Source organism: Rana temporaria, chromosome 1, assembly GCF_905171775.1.
Source record: "Rana temporaria chromosome 1, aRanTem1.1, whole genome shotgun sequence".
NCBI classification, from domain to species: domain Eukaryota; kingdom Metazoa; phylum Chordata; class Amphibia; order Anura; family Ranidae; genus Rana; species Rana temporaria.
In genome coordinates, this window is record NC_053489.1 from 403,327,411 (window position 1) to 403,349,319 (window position 21,909).

General features: G+C 42.9%; 1 protein-coding gene across 6 annotated transcripts in view; it reads right to left on the bottom strand.

Annotated features, from left to right (window-relative positions):
- The window catches only part of ADAMTSL5 (ADAMTS like 5), a 46,177-nt gene extending 31,353 nt beyond the window's left edge, over positions 1–14,824 (bottom strand). The window contains exons 1-5 of one of the 6 annotated variants that reach the window (XM_040323571.1): positions 14,585–14,824; positions 14,422–14,491; positions 10,535–10,671; positions 4,791–4,851; positions 37–148 (exon numbers count right to left, since the gene is read on the bottom strand). In XM_040323571.1, the coding sequence (XP_040179505.1) occupies positions 37–148; positions 4,791–4,851; positions 10,535–10,671; positions 14,422–14,491; positions 14,585–14,601 (397 nt within the window). In that variant the 5' untranslated portion in view covers positions 14,602–14,824. Of the gene's footprint in view, positions 1–36; positions 149–4,790; positions 4,852–10,534; positions 10,675–14,421; positions 14,492–14,584 lie in introns of all 6 variants that reach the window. The other 5 variants (XM_040323563.1, XM_040323554.1, XM_040323589.1 and 2 more) reach the window with 5 other exon arrangements.
- Positions 14,825–21,909: the final 7,085 nt, after the last annotated feature.

Genomic DNA, 21,909 nt, shown 5'->3' on the forward strand with positions numbered 1-21,909 from the left:
TTTAAGCTTTATTAAATGTTAATGTTCTGACATTACCTCCATAAAAAGGCACCCAGTTGTATGTTTGCTCAGATGAACCTGGTATTGGTCTGTTGTTGTAGACAGCACATTGCACATTTCTGAAAGGCACAGAATCTGCAGGGCACTTCTGTAAAATTACACAGCAAACAAAGAGAAAAATGCACAGTTAGCAATAAGGAAAAACACACACAGACACACTTAGCGAATATTATAACATACTACCAGCCATATGTGTTCCAGTGTAGACTTTTATATTAGTGCTGTTTGTTTTAAACTTAAAGTGGATGTAAACCCGATTCATGAAATTTGACCTAAGCACATACTGTATATCTGTAGTGTTTTCTTATCTCTCACCAAAGCCCTAAAGCCTCGTACACACGATCAGTCCATCCGATGAGAACGGTCGCGCCTACACACCATCGGTTAAAAAAAACAATCGTGTCAGAACGCGGTGACGTAAAACACAACGACATGCTGAAAAAAACGTAGTTCAATGCTTCCAAGCATGCGTTGACTTGATTCTGAGCATGCGTGGATTTTTAACCGATGGTTGTGCCTACTAACGATTGTTTTTTTCTCATCGGTTAGGAATCCATCGGTTAAATTTAAAGCAAGTTGGAATTTTTTTAACCGATGGTTAAATAACCTATGGGGCCCACACATGATCGGTTTTAACCGATGAAAATGGTCCATCAGATCGTTGTCCTCTGTTTAACCTAACGTGTATATGAGGCCTAAATCTCATGTATTTTTGCTGTTTCCTTCCTCTGTTATCAGTATGGTAACTTCTGACATGTTCTCAGAGAGGGGAGATAAAACCAGCCTGAGATTTGTGTTTGGGTGGTATGACAGACTCACCTGGGACAGAGGCTTTTGAAGGGGACTGAATGCTAGCCTCTTGCCTTGCGATCATGGGCCCTGGGATCAGGGGGAACGGTGCTCTTTGTGAGTTGTAAGCCTGGGGATCCTTGAGGTTGTGTTACTTTAAATTCAGGTCCATGTCCCCCCAAGAGACACAGACTCTGGGACCCATGTATATGTCATATTAGAAAGAGTGACTGATTCATACTGTTGGGACACATACTGTTAGATGCTAATGTCATCAACTCCAGCCACCTGTCTGCTATACTGTAAATGAGTCTAGGATAACTTCTAAGGATCTCTCACCCATTGTTGCTTGTGCTAATTGACCCTGCAATTGTATGAAGGAGTTCTGTGTTGATATGTATGATAATGTGTATTGTAGTTAGGGAGTCAAAATGGCTGCTTTATGGGATTAGGTAATTAGCTCATGTTAATTTATGTTTCTGTGTATTGCTAGAGTAATATGAGCAGGATGTAGGAACCTCCTATTTTACTGTATATAAGACTTGTATTCTGGTTTCTAATAAACAGTCCATGTTCAGCAGACAAAAAAGTATCGTCTCGTTGTGTGCTTGTGAGCAGTTAGAATATCTGATCTCTATATCCAGACTGGGAGGAAGTGGTATATGACGAAAGCACTCAAGCGGAGTGTGGGACAGTTCATTACAGGTGGGTGCTATAAATAGATTAGCAGAGAGCTTGTCTTGTCACAGTACAGCTCTGAAAGTATCTTAATTCTTCTGCCTATGTGGAGGGGGTGTGTGTGCCTTTCCTTCAATCAGCTGTCACACAGTGTAAGCCCAGACACCACTCCTACTGCAGAATGAAGAGGTAAAAATTCTAACACCATGTAAGAATTCTAAAGAACATAGCAAGCTGAAGACAGCAGATATACATGTAAACGTATGTAGGGAGATTTGTTTCATTCCTGTGTATCATCTGAGGCTATTCACTTCACTTGGTATAGGAGAGGGTTTACATCCACTTTAAACTGTTGAACTACAAGAGGCATCTGTATTCCCACTTACATTGGATCTAGATGTGCTTTGTATATTTCTTTAAAATGTATGCAATACTCCAGCAGATAAACAGACTATAGATAAGTCGTGGAAATCTCCACCAATCCCTGAAGCGGAGATAAGGTAAAGAGTTACGCAAACCATGCTCCATGACAAAATTGAGGTGAGGCTATCAGACATGATGGAAAAATACACATCAATATGGTACCCTTGGTTCTCCAACTGCCTTCCTATTGGTACTGATGGCAGCCTTTTAGGTCTTTAGATGGATGAGTGGGCATAGTCCAGGCTGCCCTTGCCCTCTAAACCCCCTGCACTAGTCCCTTTGGCTGTTATCTTCCCCTCTTCTTCTTTCCAACCATAGCCATGTTACAATGGCATGTATTCACTATTCTGTATATTACATTGTTTACGTGATATCCAATTATGATACGTCAATGCTTACAGTGGCATTCCACATTACAAATGCCTTATTACATTATCTCTCTGTATTTTGAAATGTCTATGTCACTCTACTTAATTATTCAATATAAATCATTGAACTAAAATATGCAATGATCCAGCATGAAAGTTTGATTTTGGGCTGGGGACTCTATAATAAGGACCAGGCACTGCTTATTCAGTAAAGTTGTTCTTGTAGTTTTCCGCAAGCAGCCTGTAGTAGGAAGTGTGATAAACTGCAGTGTCAGATTCCAGCCACCACCACCGCCGCTACCACCAATATGTGTAAATGTTCAAAGTCACGTTCCTGCCAAAGTCACCAGTATGTGACCAGTAAAGACTTTCTCTTGATAAAGTCAATCGCTATACAAAACAGGTTGCAATAGTAAAAGTTTCAACAGGTTGGGAACATTTAGAAGAACCCAGACTGGTATCCTTAGGTGTGGCCTACGAAAGCTATTTCAGGTCTAGACACACTACGTCAATATGGACCAAAACAGTATTCTTACGTTTTGTAGTGAATTCAGCAGACTGAGACTCCTCGTGTACCAGAGGTGGACTTTGGAGGAGAGGACATGTATACACATTTCTGGCTCCTGCATTCTGAGTCAGATTACATTGGTGAAACTTTCCCCATAACCTCAGACATAAAATAACTGAAAATTCCTCCCTGCATAAAAAGGAGGGAGAGTCAACCCTGAAGGGGTTAAAGAATACTCTGTGGAGTGCAGCAACCCAGACTAGAGACAATGGTCCAGGTTATCACTATCAGGTCCTTTAGAAGGAACTCCGAAATCCGACCTGAAATTGTTAGGGGGATGTAACCTGCAAGGGCTGCTGTCCTTATGCTAATGATCTGTCATACTCAGGCCCATCACTACAGGACAGGCAAAACAAACAATTGCTTGGGGCCCCGAGCTCGCCTGGGGCCCCCAACTTCCCCTTCCCAGGCTGTAGCGTGGCCGAGCTCCTCTTCCTTCCTCCTGGAGTCCTGTCAGTCCGGCCGGGTACTGCGCGTGGTACAGGAGATTCAGTTTCCTGTTCCCCGCAGGACTGACAGGAGGTGCACACTGAGTGCGCACTTCCTTTCAGTCCAGCCAGGAACACAGAAAACGGAATCTCCTGTACCGCACGGTACCCGGCCCAGCCCGGGCACTATCTGATTGGGAACTGGGGACCCATAATGATAGAACACCTGACTGACAGGAGGAAGAGGAGCTCGGCCACACTACAGCGGCAGCCTACAGGGAAGAAGAGGAGGTGAGAATAGAAAAAAATTGGGACTAGGGATGGGGGGAGGAGTAAGAACATGGGTGTAAAAATTAGTGTAGCGCTAATGTAGGCCTTGCGTGCGGGGGGGGGGGGGGGGGCTTGGGGGCCCCCATTTTACTTGGGGCCCCCAAATTCCTTCAAACTGCCCTGGTCATACTGATGTATGTAAGTGAAGTATTCCCGCAAGGGGTACTCACAAGCACACAAGACAAGTGCACTGAGGAATTTTGAGAACAAGATTTAATTAATGTGGGTATAAGAAAAAGTGGCCTAGTGCAGCTTTCTATTAAGCTAAATAGCGTAATAGGGAAGAACTTTTATATAAACGCTGGAATACTGATTTGAAAGGAACTACTAGGCTCAGCCTTCAATATATAAATCTCTCTTTTAGGATTAAGGTCCCTGTGCCAAACATTGGCATATCTTGTCCTTACATACCCGTGTCCACCTCTTGTTGCTGACCATTGTACTGCGTTATGTTTTGCCACCTAGATCGGCTTGTGGGTAATCCAGCTCTGATTGTGTCTCCAGGACCGGAAGTTATAGGAAATATGTCCAGCTGGACACAGAGAGCAAAATATAGACTGATAGAGATTTTAAATCCTTCCTTACTATATCTAACAATACCAAAAAAAAAAGGTTTGGCTAAACATACAATTTAAAACTCAATATTACCAAAAGGTAACACACTTCAAATCAAGGCCAACGAGGTAAAAAATACATTCTATGATTGGGTAAAATAACGTATTTGCTATCAGAGTGCTTGTTTTATAGGCCACGTCTTTTACCACATTTTTATATCTAAACTATAAAGAGGTCTGATTATAGGTCACAAACTTTACCTCAGTTTGACAAACCTATGGCCTGCCCTGACAACACTTCCTCAACATTCTATTGCTTCCACAATTGTGCCCATGGTCCTATTTAGCTTACTTACAATTGGAACATTGCATTCTTAGTCAGAATTTCAACCTATATATGAATACAGGAAGTATATAGAGATTTGACATGCTGGACACAGACCACTAGGGGACAGCAATTAAACCAAAATCAGTAATGGTGGCACAACCTAAGCAGGACCTGAAGTTTTAGTATGTTGTGTGCCACCACATATTAGCTTCTATATATGTGTTGGGGATTTTATTGTTCATTGACCTAGACTAGCAGACTTACCTTGGACTGACAGGATTTGTATTGTCGTAGCTCTCCGGCACACGTGTCCTTCACAGAAATCCTTTGAAAAGCAAAATCAGCATATCAGGTATGATATACGATATGTTATATCTGAAAAATGTTTATTGCAGTGTACACCTATAATTTGACAACAAGTTTATACAAACTGTATTTAAAATAATTTTACAGCATATTCTTTCTATTTCTATAACATATGTAACATTAACCAAATTATCTCTTAATCAGCATAAAAATAATAACTATGAGGAAAAGGGGGGAAGTGTGTAAATTAAAGCTGACCATACCCGGATCAAAATTCGGACGCTTCAGCAGGGACCAACCGAATTTCGATTCATGTATGGGCACTAAGGTTGATCTACCGATCAACCACGCTGTTGCATTTTAGGTTTCCCAGCTGCCAGAATACAATAGCTCAGCGGGGATTTTTTGCTTTATTCACCTCGAATGTGTGAATGAGGGAATCAGGTCAGTTTTTTCATTCAACCTGCAGGCTGAATGAGAAAAACTGATTAATGTATGGGCAGCCTATGGCTGTTTAGGGTTACTTAAGGTCAATAAAGAGTTAATTTGAAACACCTTTTATTAACAAAAATAATTTAGTAGGATTTCTTTAACTGTTCATACACTATTCAGAAACTTTGTTTCACACAGCTGTGGATAAAGTGGTGGCGGGAGAAAGAGGAACAGTGCATATGACAAATACTAGCCTTGCTCTGCTCTCTGGAAGGACTGTGTAGATCTCAGAACTGGATGAGAAAAAATTTGTCTTTTGGCATCCAAGTAAAGGAAAGAAGTGTTATGGCTAGGGTTGAGCGAACCCGAACGGTAAAGTTCGGGTTCCTACCGGACTTTTGGGTTTTTGGTACCCGGACCCAAACCCGAACAATTTGCTATAAGTTCGGGTTCGGTGTTCAGCAATGTAATAGCGCGCTGCAGGCCAGCCAATCACCATTTGTGACCTAGAAGCCATGACAGCCATGCCTACTAATGGCATGGCTGTGATTGGCCAGTGCAGCATGTGACCCAGCATGTGACCCAGCCTCTATATACGCTAGAGGCACATAGCACAGCTCGTCACTCTGCTTTAGATAGGGTAGGGAAAGGCTGCTGCTTCTTCTGCGCTGAGGGAGAGAATTAGATAGGAGTCAGACTGTCCTGCTTCAGAAATCAAATTACACCAGCGCTGCATATGTTCCTGTGAGATACTCTGCATTAGATACTTTAGGGAAAGGTTCCTGGTTGTGCTTGTAGGGAGAGAAATATATAGGAGTCAGACTGTCCTGCTTCAGAAATCAAATTACACAGGCACTGCATATGTTCCTGTGAGATACTCTGCATTAGATACTTTAGGGAAAGGTTCCTGATTTTGCTTATAGGGAGAGAAATATATAGGAGTCAGTCCTGCTTCAGAAATCATATTACACCAGCACTGCATATGTTACTGTGAGATACACCCTTTACATGCTTTTCTTCTATTGTGTTATTCAAAAAACATCCATTTAGGGAAAAAAAATTGCAGTGTTTCCTCCAGTGTTTGCAGTGTTTCCTCCATATCTTTACTTGTGTGATAAACACTTCAGCTAGTGTTCTTCTATTGTTCTATTCAAAAAACACCCATTAAGGGCAACATTTTTTATTTTGCAGTGTTTCCTCCAGTAGGCATGTGCAAAAGGGAAAATTTCGTTTTGTTTAGTTTTAATCCGTTATTTAATTAATTTCGTTAAGTTCGGTTCGTTACATGTGTTAAATTCGTTTTCGGAACTCGTTCGTTTTCGACCGAATTTCGAAAAATCCGGTCGAATTCGAAAATATTTCGACCGTTTTCGGAATTCGTTCATTTTCGACCGAATTTCGAAAAATCCGGTCGAATTCGAAAGTATTTCGACCGGATTTGACAACAAATAGTCTCTTTTCGAATATAATTTCGAAATTCGATCGGAATTTGAAAAAAAAAAAAAAATTGAATTCCAAATCGAAAACCCGCGGACGAAATTCGATCGGAATTAAAAAAAAAAAAAAAAATATTTTTTTCGAATTCCAAATCGAAAACCCGCGGACGAAATTCGATCGGAATTCGAAAAAAAAAAAATGTGAATTCCGATCGAATTTCGTCCGCGGGTTTTCGATTCGGAATCGAAAACGTTCGTTCGGATTCGGTAAAATCATTAATATTGCAATTCGGGAATTCGTATGCATCCGAATGTCCGAATAATGAAAAATTCGTCCGAATTTCGATTCGGAACGAAACGAAATGCACATGCCTATCCTCCAGTGTTTGCAGTGTTTCCTCCATATCTGTACGTGTGAGATAAACACTTCAGCTAGTCTTCTTCTATTGTTCTATTTAAAAAACACCCATTTAGGGCAAACAAATATATTTTGCAGTGTTTCCTCCAGTGTTTGCAGTGTTTCCTCCATATCTGTACGTGTGAGATAAACTTCAGCTAGTGTTCTTCTATTGTTCTATTCAAAAAACACCCATTTAGGGCACAAAAATAGATTTTGCAGTGTTTTTTTATTTTTACGTATTTTATGTTATTTTAAGTTATTTCCCTATCCAAATTTGTTTGCAGAGTACTTGCCATGCTCTTACCAATATTTTCCATTACTTTTTTAGAGACATTTTAGAAGTCAAAAGTTCTGGTCCCCATTGATTTCAATGGGGTTCGGGGTCAAGTTCGGGTCCCGACCCGGACTTTTTTCCGAAGATCGGCCGAACCCGTCGAACCCGAACATCCAGGTGTCCGCTCAACTCTAGTTATGGCCTATTTTACAGTTATGCCATGTACACACGGTCGGAATTTCCGACAACAAATGTTCGATGTGAGCTTTTGGTCGGATATTCCGACCGCGTGTATGCTCCATCGGACATTTGCAGTCGGATTTTTCCGATAAAAAATGTTTGAGAGCTGGTTCTCAATTTTTCCAACAACAAATGTTCTTGTCGAAAATTCTGATCGTCTGTATGCAATTCCGATGCACAAAAATCCTACGCATGCTCGGAATCAATTAGACGCGTGTTTGGAATCACCGAACTTAATTTTTCTCGGCTCGTCTTAGTGTACATCACCGCATTCTTGATGTTCGGAATTTCAGACAACATTTGTGTGACCGTGTGTATGCAACTCAAGTTTGAGCCAATATTCCGTCAGAAAAAAATCCATGGTTTTGTTGTCAGAAATTCCGATAGTGTGTACACGTCATTAGAGATAGTTTAGAGATTAGAAAAATCTGCATACTTCAAAAACATACTGTTGTATTTACAGTGCCTCATACCCCTTGATATTTTCCACATGTTGTCATTTTACAATCAAAAACTTGTATTTTATTCAGATTTTATGTGATAGACCAACACAAAGTGGCACATAATTTTGAAGTGGAAGGAAAATTATATATGGTTTTCCAAATTTTGAAAAGCATGGCGTGCACTTGTAGAACCACCTTTCACTGCAATTACAGCTGCAAGTCTTTTTGGGTATGTCTCTATCAACTTTGCACATCTAGAGAGTGAAATTTGTGCCCATTCCTTTATGCAAAATAGCTCAGGCTCTGTCAGATTGGATGGAGAACGTCTGTGAACAGCAATTTTTAAGTCTTGCCACAGATTCTCAATTGGATTTAGGTCTGGAATTTGACTGGGCCATACTAACAGATGAATATGTTTAGGGTTGTTGTCCTGCTGGAAGGTGAACCTCTTCTAAGATTGCCTGTATTTGGCTCCATCCATCTTCCCTTTAACTCTGACCAGCTTTTCTGTCCCTGCTGAAGAAAAGCATCCCCTCAACATGATACTGCCAACATCATGTTTCACAGTGGGGATGGTGTGTTCAGGGTGATGTACAGTGTTAGTTTTATGACACACATAGCGTTTTGCTTTTAGGCCAAAACTTTCAATTTTGGTCAAATCAGACGAGAGCACCTTCTTCCACATGTTTGCTGTGTCCCCCACATGGCTTTTTTGTAAACTGCACACAGGACTTCTTATAGCTTTCTTTCAACAATGGCTTTCTTCTTACCACTCTTTCATAAAGGCCAGATTTGTGGAATGCACAACTAATAGTTGTCCTGTGGAAAGATTCTCCTACCTGAGCTGTGGATCTCAGCAGCTCCTCCAGAGTTACCATGGGCCTCCTGGCTGCTTCTCTGATTAATGCTCTCCTTGCCCGGCCTGTCAGTTTTGTTGGTTGGCCATGTCTTGGTAGGTTTGCAGTTGTGCCATACTCTTTCCATTTCTGGTGATGGATTGAACAGTGCACCATGAGATGTTCAAAGCTTGGGATACTTTTTTTTATAACCTAACCCTGCTTTAAACTTCTTCACAACTTTATCTCTGACCTGTCTGGTGGTGTACCTTGGCTTTCATGATGCTGTTTGTTCAGTAAGGGCTTTACAGAACAGCTGTATTGAAAATAAATTACACACGGGTGGACTTATTAGGTGACTTCTGAAGGCAATTGGTTCCACTAGATTTTGGTTAGAGGTATCAGAGTAAAGAGGCCAGAATACAAATGCACGCCACACTTTTCAGATATTTATTTGTGAAGAAAAATGACAACCATTTATTATTTTCCTTCCACTTCAATTATGTGCCACTTTGTGTTGGTCTATCACATAAAATCCCAATAAAATACATTTCCGAACCGAGGAGCATAAGACCAGATGGTTCTATTGGAGTCTCTTTCGCTTCTCTGGGGAATACCTGACATACGCCTGATCCAAAAAATGATTAGGCCTGCGATCTTCACTAAGTCATGACTCTGACATATTTTTTTCTGCCCCCCCCAGCGGTGACCTTCCCCTGCCCCCCCCCCATATTTTTTGTCCATACCTCACCCCTCTTGTTTCGTTTTCCTTTTTTTTCTCTATACTGTATCAACAGAAAAACTTTTGTTTGTTTTTTTCATTTTTTTTCAAAAAAAATCCATAAAAACTTTTGGATATGCTCAGTTTAATACACCTATGCCCTGTACACACGATCGGTTCGTCTGATGAAAACAAACCAATGGATTTTTTCATCAGATATCCGATGAAGCTGACTTTCATCAGTCTTGCCTACACACCATCGGTTAAAAATCTGATCGTGTCCAATGCGGTGACGTAAAACACGTGCAGAGAAAAATGAAGTTCAATGCTTCCGAGCATGCGTCGACTTGATTCTGAGCATGCATGGATTTTTGACCGATGGATTTCCCCACAGACGATCGTTTTTTTCTATTGTTTTTTTAACCATACGAAAATTTTAAAACAGGTTCTATTTTTTTTCACCGATGGAAAAAAAACTGATGGGGCCCACACACGATCGATTCGTCCGATGAAAACGGTCCATCGGTCCGTTTTCATCAGACGAACCAATCGTGTGTACAGGGCTTTTACAGCCATATCTGACTTTGATATATCTTTGATATATCTAGATTACTTGATTATTGGGGTTTCCGAGATGCAGGTTTCTATTTTGCAGCATTTCCTAAACACCCAGAGACCTTACTGTTTACTCTCAACTGTCAATCTGCCTTGCAAGTGTTTCAAAATAACTGTCAGACTTGTTAATATACTTGTTAATATGTATTCTTTTGTTACTGATGCAAATCCTTTAAATAAAAAAATAAATAAAATACATTTACCTTTTTGGTTGTAACATGACAAACTGTAAAAAAATTCAAGGGGTATAAAAACTTTTTCAAGGCACTGTATTAGCCATTTACAAAAACTTTTTGTTTATGTACCTTAGACACTTGCGGCTTCTAAGTACTACTCCATCCCCACATGAACTGGAGCAAGTAGTCCATGATCCCCATTTTGTCCATAGTCCAAAGGAAGAGTGCAGCATTCTCTCACTTTGAAGGCTCCACCTGTCTCTTACCTACTTTATAAAAAGAACCAGAGATTTTGTTAGAACTATGCATAATTGTACTACTGTATATAGCTGATGGCAAAACATTTCTAGGGCTTAACTCCAAAGCCCAAAACTTTGCAATTCTTAGACAGGTGATATCTTTAGTAACAATAAAATTAAAATACTTTATCAAACCACTAGCATGAGAAACAGAGCTACAACATCATATAAAAAAAACTGCAGGAAAATAGAGATGACATACAAAACAGGTCAGAAACCTAATGCCGCGTACACACAATCGTTTTTCATGACGAGAAAATGCAATTTTTTTAATTGGTCGTTAAAAACAGTCGTGTGTAGGCTCCAGAGCATTTTTCTCGAAGAGAAAAATGGGCATTAAAAATTTAGAACATGCTCTAAATTTTCTCGTCACTTGTCACGTCGCCGTTTTTCTCATCATGAAAAACGGTCGTGTGTACGCTTTAACGACGGGGGGGAAAAACGCACATGCTCAGAAGCAAGTTATGAGAGGGGAAGTTTGCATAATCAGCCCAATGGGTGGCGTCATTCGAATGGAACTTCCCCTTTAAAGTGCCGTCGTACGTGTTGTACGTCACTGCGCTTTGCTCGAGCATTTTGTTTTCACGATCGTGTGTATGCAAGGCAGGCTTGACAAGAATCACGTAGAGAAAAACTTCATTTTTTTCCATGACATGAAAAATGGTCGTGTGTACGCGGCTTAAGAAATTGGTTTTATGTGCAATACTTTCTTCGGGTTGTTGATGAAAAAAAAAAACATAACTTTTGAAATAACACATCAATTCTCAGATATAAACCAAGCTGCATCAGGTACGGTTACTGAAACTTAATTTAAAATTGCAAAGTTTGTAGAAAGCACATTGTTTTCATAATTGGAATGCCTGTGAGTACATGTTCCCCCATGTATTGCAGTGGAGAGAGCGGGGAGTGTAGCCTCCCTGACATTTCTGTGTGCGGCAGCTGGGGACGAAAGGAAATGGCAAAACAAAAGGAATTTGAAAGAATTCCTTTTAGACCAAGAAAACAACTGCAATAATGTTGTTTACATAATAAAATTACGCAGTAAAGCAAGAAAATGTTGTTTGCATTGATCTTTTAAATATATTCTCTTTTATATAAAGTTTATATATAGATATATATATATAGATATATATGAAGTATTTTCATTTGTGCAACATTTTTCATTATGTTAAAAATTAATAAATATATAACCACCTGCAATGTATCTACAGTATATACAAAACGATATACGGTAATATAACATATGCTCTGCAAGTAAGCCGTCTCTTTTTGTACACTTACAAAGTTTAACAAACTCTGTGTTTCTGTTTTAAAATTACAGAGTGCTACTTTTCAATTGGAATATGAGCATACACTTTCTTGCACTTTGAGCAAGTCAGCAGCAAGCTACAGCATGTGTGTCCCTCTGCTCCAAGTTTTGTATTATATGTATATTTCAAACAAAGTACTACATGGTGAACAAGGAGGTCATTTTGGTGCACATGACCAGTCCAGCATATACTGTACTTAAATATATTTAATTAAAGCGGAAGTAAACCCATCGATTTAACAGTTTCAAAAAGCAGTTACATTTCCGGCATGCCGGGATTGCTAACTGTCCCATTGGTTGTGCTCTCAACCAAACGGTCAAACCATCCAATGGCTGGTGTCATAACTGATCACATGTGCAGCACCATGGCAGTTGAAGATTAAATATAGGCCAAGATGGCAGCTTCCTTGGCTGAAAATGATAGGTGGGTTTACTTACACTTTAAGAACCTCTGTTGTAATATAAAATAAATGTTTAAATCAGAACTGAGCAGACCTTAAAAACCAAGTAACAAATGTAAAAAGAATACCATTACTGCCTAGCTCTGTTACTGTCAGGAGGGATACTTGTTCTCTGATTTTAAAGGCTAGTACAATAAAACCTTGGTTTGAGAGTAACTTGGTTTGAGAGCGTTTTGCAAGATGAGCAAAATGTTTTAATACATTTTTCCTTGATATACAAGCGATGTCTTGATATAAGAGTAGCGTCATGTCACAACTGAGTATAAGAAAGAAGAGAGGAGTCTCTAAGTGTAGCAATATGGTTACATTTAATGAAGGTACAACATTTAGCAACGTATTGCTACACTTAGAGGTGCCTCTCTTCTCTTGTATACCCTGTAACAAAAAATGCTTTGATATACAAGTGCTTTGGATTACAAGCATGTTTCTGGAATGAATTATGCTCGCAATCCAAGGTTTTATTGTATATCCACTTCCCGCCCGGTCAATAGTCAATTGACGTCTGGAAAGTGGTTGTGAAATCCTGACTGGACGTCTATTGACGTCCTGCAGGATTACATGCCGGCGCGCGCCCGTTGGAGCGCGCAGCGCGGCGATCGGTGATGTGGGGTGTCAGTCTGACACCCTGCATCTCTGATCTCGGTAAAGAGCCTCCGCCGCTTTACCACGTGATCAGCTGTGCCCAATTACGGCTGATCGCTCTTCCTCACTTGCGTCTGACAGACGCGAGTAGAGAAGAGCCGATCGGCGGCTCTCCTGACAGGGGGGTTCGCGCTGATTGTTTATCAGTGCAGCCCCCCCTCGGATGCCAACACTGGAACACCAGGGAGTGCCCCCCAGTGCTCAATAGAGTGAAAATGGTCAAAAAAAAAAAACAATAAAATTTTTTTTTTTTTAACACAATCGATGCCAATCAGTGCCCACAAATGGGCACTGACTGGCAACATGTGCACTGACTGAAATGATGCCCAGCAATGCCATCAGTGCCACACCTCTTAGTGCCCATCTATGCTCAGTGCCCACCTATCAGTGCCCATCTGTGCCACCCATAAGTACCCATCAGTGCCACCCATAAGTGCCCATCAGTGCCGCCAAAGAGTGCCCATCAGTGCCGCCTATGAGTGCCCATCAGTGCCGCCTATGAGTGCCCATCAGTGCAGCATACCAGCGCCGCCTCTCATTGCCCATCAGTGCCGCCTCATCGGTGACCATCAGTGCCACCTCATCGGTGCCCATCAGTGCCATCTCATTGGTGCCCATCAGTGCCGCCATATCAGTGCCCATAATTGAAGAAGAAAACTTCTTCTTAACAGAAAAAAATAAAAACAAATTTTTTTTCAAAAATGTCGGTCTTTTTTTAGTTGTTGCGCAAAAAATAAAAATCGCAGAGGTGATCAAATACCACCAAAAGAAAGCTCTATTTGTTGGAACAAAATGATAAAAATGTAATTTGGGTACAGTGTAGCATGACCGCGCAATTGTCATTCAAAGTGCGACAGCGCTGAAAGCTGAAAATTGGCTTGGGCAGGAAGGTGCGTAAGTGCCTGGTATGGAAGTGGATATAAAGGCTTTAGCAATCAGTTTGCAATTTTCTAACTTCATCTCAAATGAGCATGTTCACTATCTGCACATTGCAGACTATCTGCAGACGCATGCAGGTGCCATTAATTCAGTATCATGCGGCAGCGCATTTTTAAAAGTCATACCTGCCATTCTTTTTGAACATTCCTGTGCATTCTGCAGCCCACTGAAACGAATGGGCTGTCAAAAAAAAAAAAACACATGCAAATGCACAAAAACTATGAATGTGCAAGCACACCCTATATGGCGTGAGCCAGCCCTGAATGTGCTTGTCATGACATTTTTTGTTCATCTTAAATATATTACTGTTTTGGCTAATGGAAAAACATACATAATGATCTGGAAGTATATTTAGGAACATCTCACCTGAACTTGGCTGGTAGTATGAATCATAAATAAAGACAAGAGCAGTCTTACACCTGGAAGCCTGATCCTGCTAAACACACAGAAATGTTACAGCTAAGTAGCAATTACCTCACATGCATTGGCAAAGAGTTATACCGTACTAAATAAAAAAGTGAAAACTCACCAGTTTTCCTGCCACATCTTGAGTGTTTTAAGAAAAAAAAAGGTCTATTAAATACCCAGATATATTTCTCTACAAAAGAAGCCAAGATATAAGTTTCAATTATTACTGCTCAGTTTGGTGAGTGTGCTAGATCCCTTATTGCTTACAACGAAATGTGTCCATAAAAACTGATCCAAGATCTTGAACGTCTGCTTTTTCCTCCCTAAGAAACACGCCTCTTAGATAATACATTTCTTAACAGTCTCCTTCCCAAGGCAGTCTGTTCATATCAGCTGTGACAACAAAACATTTAGCATTCATATGATACCAGGACATGAGCTAATACTGCAGCTGGATACTTGAAAACCATTTTAAAGGTTTCTCAGTTTTACAAAATATTTTACGCTCAGTGACAAATCAGTGACATCTTATGGAAGTATAATTTTTACACTATTTGGAAATTCACTAGGAAAAAGTCATCGTTCGTAAAAACCTGTTTTCCCAAGAAATGTACTTGTACTCAGAGTCTCAGGTAATCGTGCTAGGGAAAGGTCTGAGGGGAAAACAGGGAAAGTGACCTGAGGTGTGCCAGGGTCATGTGGTCAGTATGCCTAAAAGGGGGCATACCCAAGTAGAAGTTAAAAGAGAAGAAATAGCAAGAAAAAAGGGTAAGGGTGGGTGGGACACGAGAGAACCGACGCCCAGAAAGGAGGATAGAGGGCGGGTTTAAATACCTCACGACTCCTCCTACAAATTCAGGCTGACCTGCAGTCAGCCTTCCACTTTTACTCAGAGTCTCAGGTAATCATGCTAGGGAAAGGTCTGAGGGGAAAACAGGGAAAGTGACCTGAGGTGTGCCAGGGTCACGTGGTCAGTATGCCTAAAAGAGGGTGTGACAGGCTCACCGGGACATCCCCGAACCATCTTATGTCTAAAATCATCCTATGTCCACTAGGGGCATAGGATGACTTAGAAATTATATCTTGGACTACCTGAGATGGGATTATTTAATTATTATCCACAATATATTCCAGGATATCCGTAAGAACTATTTACAGGTTGTTGATTCTGAACTCAACGGGTAAATTGTAAGAGTGATTCATTCATCATGTTGGGACACATACTGTTAGATGCTAATTGACCCTGCTATTGTGGAAGTGTCCTGTGTTTACACTTATGATAATGTGTATTGTATAGCAGGTGAGAGGAGCCGGGATGTCTACCTTGAAAGATCATATCTCAGAGTGACCTCATCTGGGTAAATGAATAGTTAATTAGCTCATGTTAATTTAAGTTCTGGTTACCTCCTCTAACTGTATATAAGGCTGTATTCTTGGTTCTATTAAACACTCCATGTTTAGCACACAACAAGTGTCGTCTCGTTGTGTGTTGAGGGCAGCTGGAATATCTGATATCTATATCCAGACTGATAGGAAGCGGTATATGACGGAAGCACTCAATCCGAGTGTGGGACGTTCCGTTACATTGATGGCTAGCAGCGGGACGCTTCCTGCAGTCGGGGACATCCAACCTCCACCTGGATCCAAGGTTCGGATAGCAGGAGAGGAGAGGTACAGATACCAGCCGCCATGAAAGAGGAATTCGGAAGGAGGTTGCGAGAGAAGCAGATACAGCATAGAGGACCATTATCAGAGCAGGTCCTGCTGGAATGGTCGGATTCTGTACGCTGCGAACTCTGGAAGGAAGCGCTAGCCCGTGAGCAGCGACACCAGGGAAAAGTTCTCCCCTCCAACCGCACAAGGAACAGCTGAATTAAGCAGGCTGGTCTGGACAGAGAAGCGGCTGGATGAGAGCTACAGAGCCCTTCTGTGGCATGTACCCCAAGCATGTCCCTGGATAGCGGATGACAGCCCAAGGGAAGGCTTAAGCTACGGCGGCCTGGGACTGTTGTATGTGAAGCTGACAGGGGACTCTAACTTTGGGAGTGATTTGGAGTGGCGGTTGGACGAAATCATGGATTTCAGAGAAGGGCTACTGAACATCTCGGAAGTGCACTGGGCACTGGAAGATTTGGAGTTTCTGGCCGTTCAGGAATGGGAGCTGGAGATCGCCTACAGACGGCTGCTAGACTCTGCTCAGCACCAGGGCTGGGCTCCCTTTGCCTGGGACTATCAGGAAATACCAGTGGACAACGCTGAAATCCTGGCTGAAGAATTGGCAATGTGGCAGAGTAACAGTGTGCTTTGCCAACCTGCCCCCACAGCTATAGACGCAGAGGTCTCATGGCGGATGCAGCAAGTGCTGACTAACCTTGATGATCCTGTTTCTGCATGGGATGATCTTGGATGGAGGAATGTGCCTGTCCAGCAGTATGCCAGAGAATCGGCAGTGGAAAATCTGGATATTACCATCCCCAAAGATGAAGTGCTGACAGCAGGGCAGAGTACTGCTAACCTCTGCCCAGCACCGATAGCATCTTCTGGGTTCCACGGACAGGAGATGGTGAACCTCTACCCCCAGACACCAGTTGCAGAGACAGGGGATTTAATAGACTTTTCTGCTGAGGAAAAACAACCTGAGGAGCCTCCAGCAGAAGAGCTGGTATCAGGGCCACACTTCACTATGCTCTGCCCATCACCAACAGCAGTATCTGTGGAGTTGCAAGGAACTTCCCCAGCTAAAGCGCTGGTCACCGGACAGAGGGTTCAAGACCTCTGCCCCACCCCTGTGGCAGTTTAGGAGGCTCAGGGTGAGAAGGTGGCGATCACTTCCCAGCAGCAGATACAGGGGGAGAAGAGAGAGGAGGTGTGCATCGTCCCTCCCCAACAGTTGGCCAGGGTGGAGAACGTGGTCTTTCCTCCCCAGCAAAGATCCGTGCATCTGGGAGACAGTACCACAGACATGTTGTCCCAGCAGCCAGATGAGGGAACGGAAAAGGAAGCAGCCAGCTCACCTCCCCAATGGCAGCTACACAGTTTGGGTGTGGAGGAATCCAGCCTCCTTCCCCAACGGTTAGCTGGAGCGGATGATGTGGAGTCTCCAGCAGAAGTGTTGGCAAAAGGAGCGCCGCTAGCCCCTGCCTAGCACATACAGTGTCTCTACAGCTTCAGCAAGCTGGGGCGGTCGGCCCCTCTGCCCAGCAGCAGACCAAGCCCCGGAATGTTAAAAACCACCCAGCTGAAGTGCTGGCAGCCGGACAGAGAGTCAATGACCTCTGCCCCACACCTACTGGTGTCAACTACTCTTTGCAGCCAAGATTGGAGGTCATGCTGACAGACTATGTGAGTTCACTTTGTCCGACTAACGCATGTCCAGACCAGGTGGGGGTCTGGGACCTTGTTAGTCGACTTTTGATGGGGGAGAAATGTGACAGACTCACCCGGGACATCCCCGAATCATCTTATGTCTAAAATCATCCTATGTCCACTAGGGGCATAGGATGACTTAGAAATGATATCTTGGACTACCAGAGATGGGATTATTTAATTATTATCCACAATATATTCCAGGATATCTGTAAGAACTATTTACAGGTTGTTGATTCTGAACTCAACAGGTTAATTGTAAGAGTGGTTCATTCATCAAGTTGGGACACATACTGTTAGATGCTAATTGACCCTGCTATTGTGGAGGTGTCCTGTGTTTACACTTATGATAATGTGTATTGTATAGCAGGTGAGAGGAGCCGGGATGTCTACCTTGAAAGGTCATATCTCGTAGTCACCTTGTCTGGGTAAATGATTAGATACTTAGCTCATGTTAATTTTTGTTCTGGTTACCTCCTCTAACTGTATATAAGGCTGTATTCTTGGTTCTATTAACCACTTAAGCCCCGGACCATTTTGTTGCTAAATGCCCAGGCCAGGTTTTGCGATTCGGCGACTGCGACATTATGGCGGACACTTCGGACAATTTTGACACATTTTTGGGACCATTGTCATTTTCACAGCAAAAAATGCATTTAAATTGCATTGTTTATTGTGAAAATGACAGTTGCAGTTTGGGAGTTAACCACAGGGGGCGCTGTAGGAGTTAGGGTTCACCTAGTGTGTGTTTACAACTGTAGGGGGGTGTGGCTGTAGGACTGACATCATCGATCGAGTCTCCCTATAAAAGGGATCACTCGAACGATGCAGCTGCCACAGTGAAGCACGGGGAAGCCGTGTTTACATACGGCTCTCCCCGTTCTTCAGCTCCGGGGAGCGATCGCGACGGAGCGGCTATAAACGAATAGCCGCGCCGTCGTCCCGGATCGCTCCCCGCGGGAATCCGCCCGCCGCACACAGCGGAGGGGGTCCCGATCGGACCCCCCACCCGCTAGAATATATACGCCCATCTGCCTGTACGTGCCATTCTGTGGACGTAAATAGGCGTGCGGCGGGCGTTAAGTCTCCTCTCGTTGTGTGTTGAGGGCAGCTGAAATATCTGATATCTATATCCAGACTGATAGGAAGCGGTATATGACGGAAGCACTCAATCGGAGTGTGGGTCGTTCCGTTACAGGGGGCATACCCAAGTAGAAGTTAAAAGAGAAGAAATAGCAAGAAAAAGGGGAAGGGTGTGTGGTACACGAGAGAACCGGCGCCCAGAAAGGAGGATACAGGGTGGGTTTAAATACCTCCCGACTCCTCCTACAAATTCAGGCTGACCTGCAGTCAGCCTTCCACTTGTACTCAGAGTCTCAGGTAATCGTGCTAGGGAAAGGTCTGAGGGGAAAACAGGGAAAGTGACCTGAGGTGTGCCAGGGTCACGTGATCAGTATGCCTAAAAGGGGGCATACCCAATTAGAAGTTAAAAGAGAAGAAATAGCATGAAAAAAAGGGTAAGGGTGGGTGGGACACAAGAAAACCAATGCCCATAAAGGAGGATAGAGGACGGGTTTAAATACCTCCCGAGTCCTCCTACAAATTCAGGCTGACCTGCAGTCAGCCTTCCACTTGTACTCAGAGTCTCAGGTAATCGTGCTAGGGAAAGGTCTGAGGGGAAAACAGGGCAAGTGACCTGAGATGTACCAGGGTCACGTGGTCAGTGTGCCTAAAAGGGGGCAAAAATAAGACAGTAGGATGAGCTATGTCTGCTTTATGCACTTTATTTCAGTTCTTTAACCACTGCTGTTTTGCATACACTGATACAAAAGTATCAGTGTATGTGTATGATCCCTATCACAAAATAAAGAAACTGTGAATGCCAATAGCATTTCTGCCTGGTCTTGAGGGGCCACCACTGGTCTGATGGACTCCATCCAAAATCCCTTGAGACAGATGAAAGCATTGAGAGCCTGTCATCCACGATAGGGAAGATAGTCATATTTCATTTGGGTACTGTAAATAGGCTTGAATAAAAGACTTGGAAATGCTCCTGATATAGTACAGGGACCCCCACTCCTTGAGAAATGAGACTCTAAAGCCTTGTACACACGATCGGATTATCCAACAGGAATTTTGTGATGACAGGCCGTTGTCGGAAAATCTGACCGTTTGTATGCTCCATAAGACAATTTTTGTCAGATTTTCCGCCAACAAATGTGGGATAGCATGCTTTAAAATTGTACGCCAACAAATGTGTGTTGTCGGATTATCCGATCGTGTGTACACAAGTCTGTCAGACAAAACTCCAAAGTACAAACTTGCATGCTCAGAAGCAATGCTCAACATAACACAACATTAGCGGAAGTTGCCCAAAAGGTGGCGCTAAAGAGCTAAAAAAAACACGTAGTCTCGTGTTTGTTGGCTGACAAGTCTTTGCTGTTTGTATGCAATATAAGTTCCTGGCCAACACCCTTTCGGACAAAAGTCCTACGCTTTGTCCGATGAAAATCAGATCGTGTGTATGAGGCTTAAGTCCTGTCCTTAAGAAGAGCTGGCATCCCATAAGAGGAATGAAGAGACACGAAGTGAAAACAATTGTTGTGGGGGAAAATAGAAACTGAGATGTTTAACAGGAAAACATCAACACTCTGATGTGTGCCAGAATTTCCCCCTGGGGCGATCTGATGCCCCCTAAAAATGCTGATGCATCGCCGCTGTAACTCACTGCCCTGTACTCTTGCCCGAGACCCGCTTATTCACCACCAACTGCTGCCTGGCTCACTGCCCAAACTATTGCTAGCCCCGGCCCGTCTGGTGTCCAGCAACCAGTGATGTCATGACGAGGAGGAGAGCGGGACCCCAGCATTCAGAGCCGATCCGGAGGAGGATTTAACTTCCTCCTCCTCCGAGACCCGGACACCAGTGCCGCCAACAGGGGGCACCACGGACCTCCTGTAGGGGCCCCAGCACACAGGGGGACCCAGACAGCAGGGGGATCGGTGCAGCAGTGTGGGGACAATTACTAAGGTGACAAAAGAGAAAGGCGCCAGGTAGCCGCTGATAGTTTTTAATATATTACCGTTTTAAAACAATCCACTCACAAATGTGTCTGAGCGGTAGGCATGTCAGATTCTGTGCAGTTGTCAGCATTCTCCCGATCCACGCTGCTGCTATCACTGAATTGCTGGAGGAAGCCGATACAAGGATACAGAGCCGTGGGGAAACTCCAGTGAACTGTCAGATAGCATAAGACGCTTTGACCAATCAGAGCATTTTGGAGGCTTAACCACACCTCCATCATCAGAGACTGACAGTTCACATGAGTTTCCCACGCCACTCTGTATCCTTATACCAGCTTCCTTCAGCAATTCAGTGACCACAGCAGAGCAGCGTGGATCGGGAGAATGCTGGCAACTGCACAGGATTTCGGGTAATGGGGGGCTCCTCTGGTGCAGGCTGTCATATCACAGCAGAGCTCATATGCTGCAGTTGCACTGGGATTCCTTCATACAACAGATCACTGCACTGGGAATCATGGTTTTGCATGTTGGAATGTCAAAGTACATCCCATGCGCAGCTTCCTGGCTGATGAATGCAAATGTTCCTCCAGTATTTTTTGATAACATACTGCATTGTCAACAATTTTTACAAAATTTCCTGTGCCTTTGTAGCTCACAAATCCCCAAAACATCAGTGATCCACCTCTGTGTTTCACACTAGGAATGGTGTACCTTTCATCATAGGCCTTGTTGACTCCTCTCCAAATGTAGTGTTTATGGTTGTGGCTAAAAAGCTCAATGTTGGTCTCATCACTCCAAATGATTTTGTGCTAGAAGGTTGGAGGCTTGTCTCTGTGCTGTTTGGCGTATTGTAAGCGGAATACTTTGTGGCATTTGCGTAGTATTGGCTTTCTTCTGGCGACTCAACCATGCAGTCTATCTTTCTTCAAGTGCCTCCTTATTGTGCATCTTGAAACAGTCACACCACATGTTTCAGAGACTACTTTATTACACCTGAAATTGTTTGTGGGTTTTTCTTTGCATCCCATACAATTTTCCTGGCAGTTGTGGCTGAAAT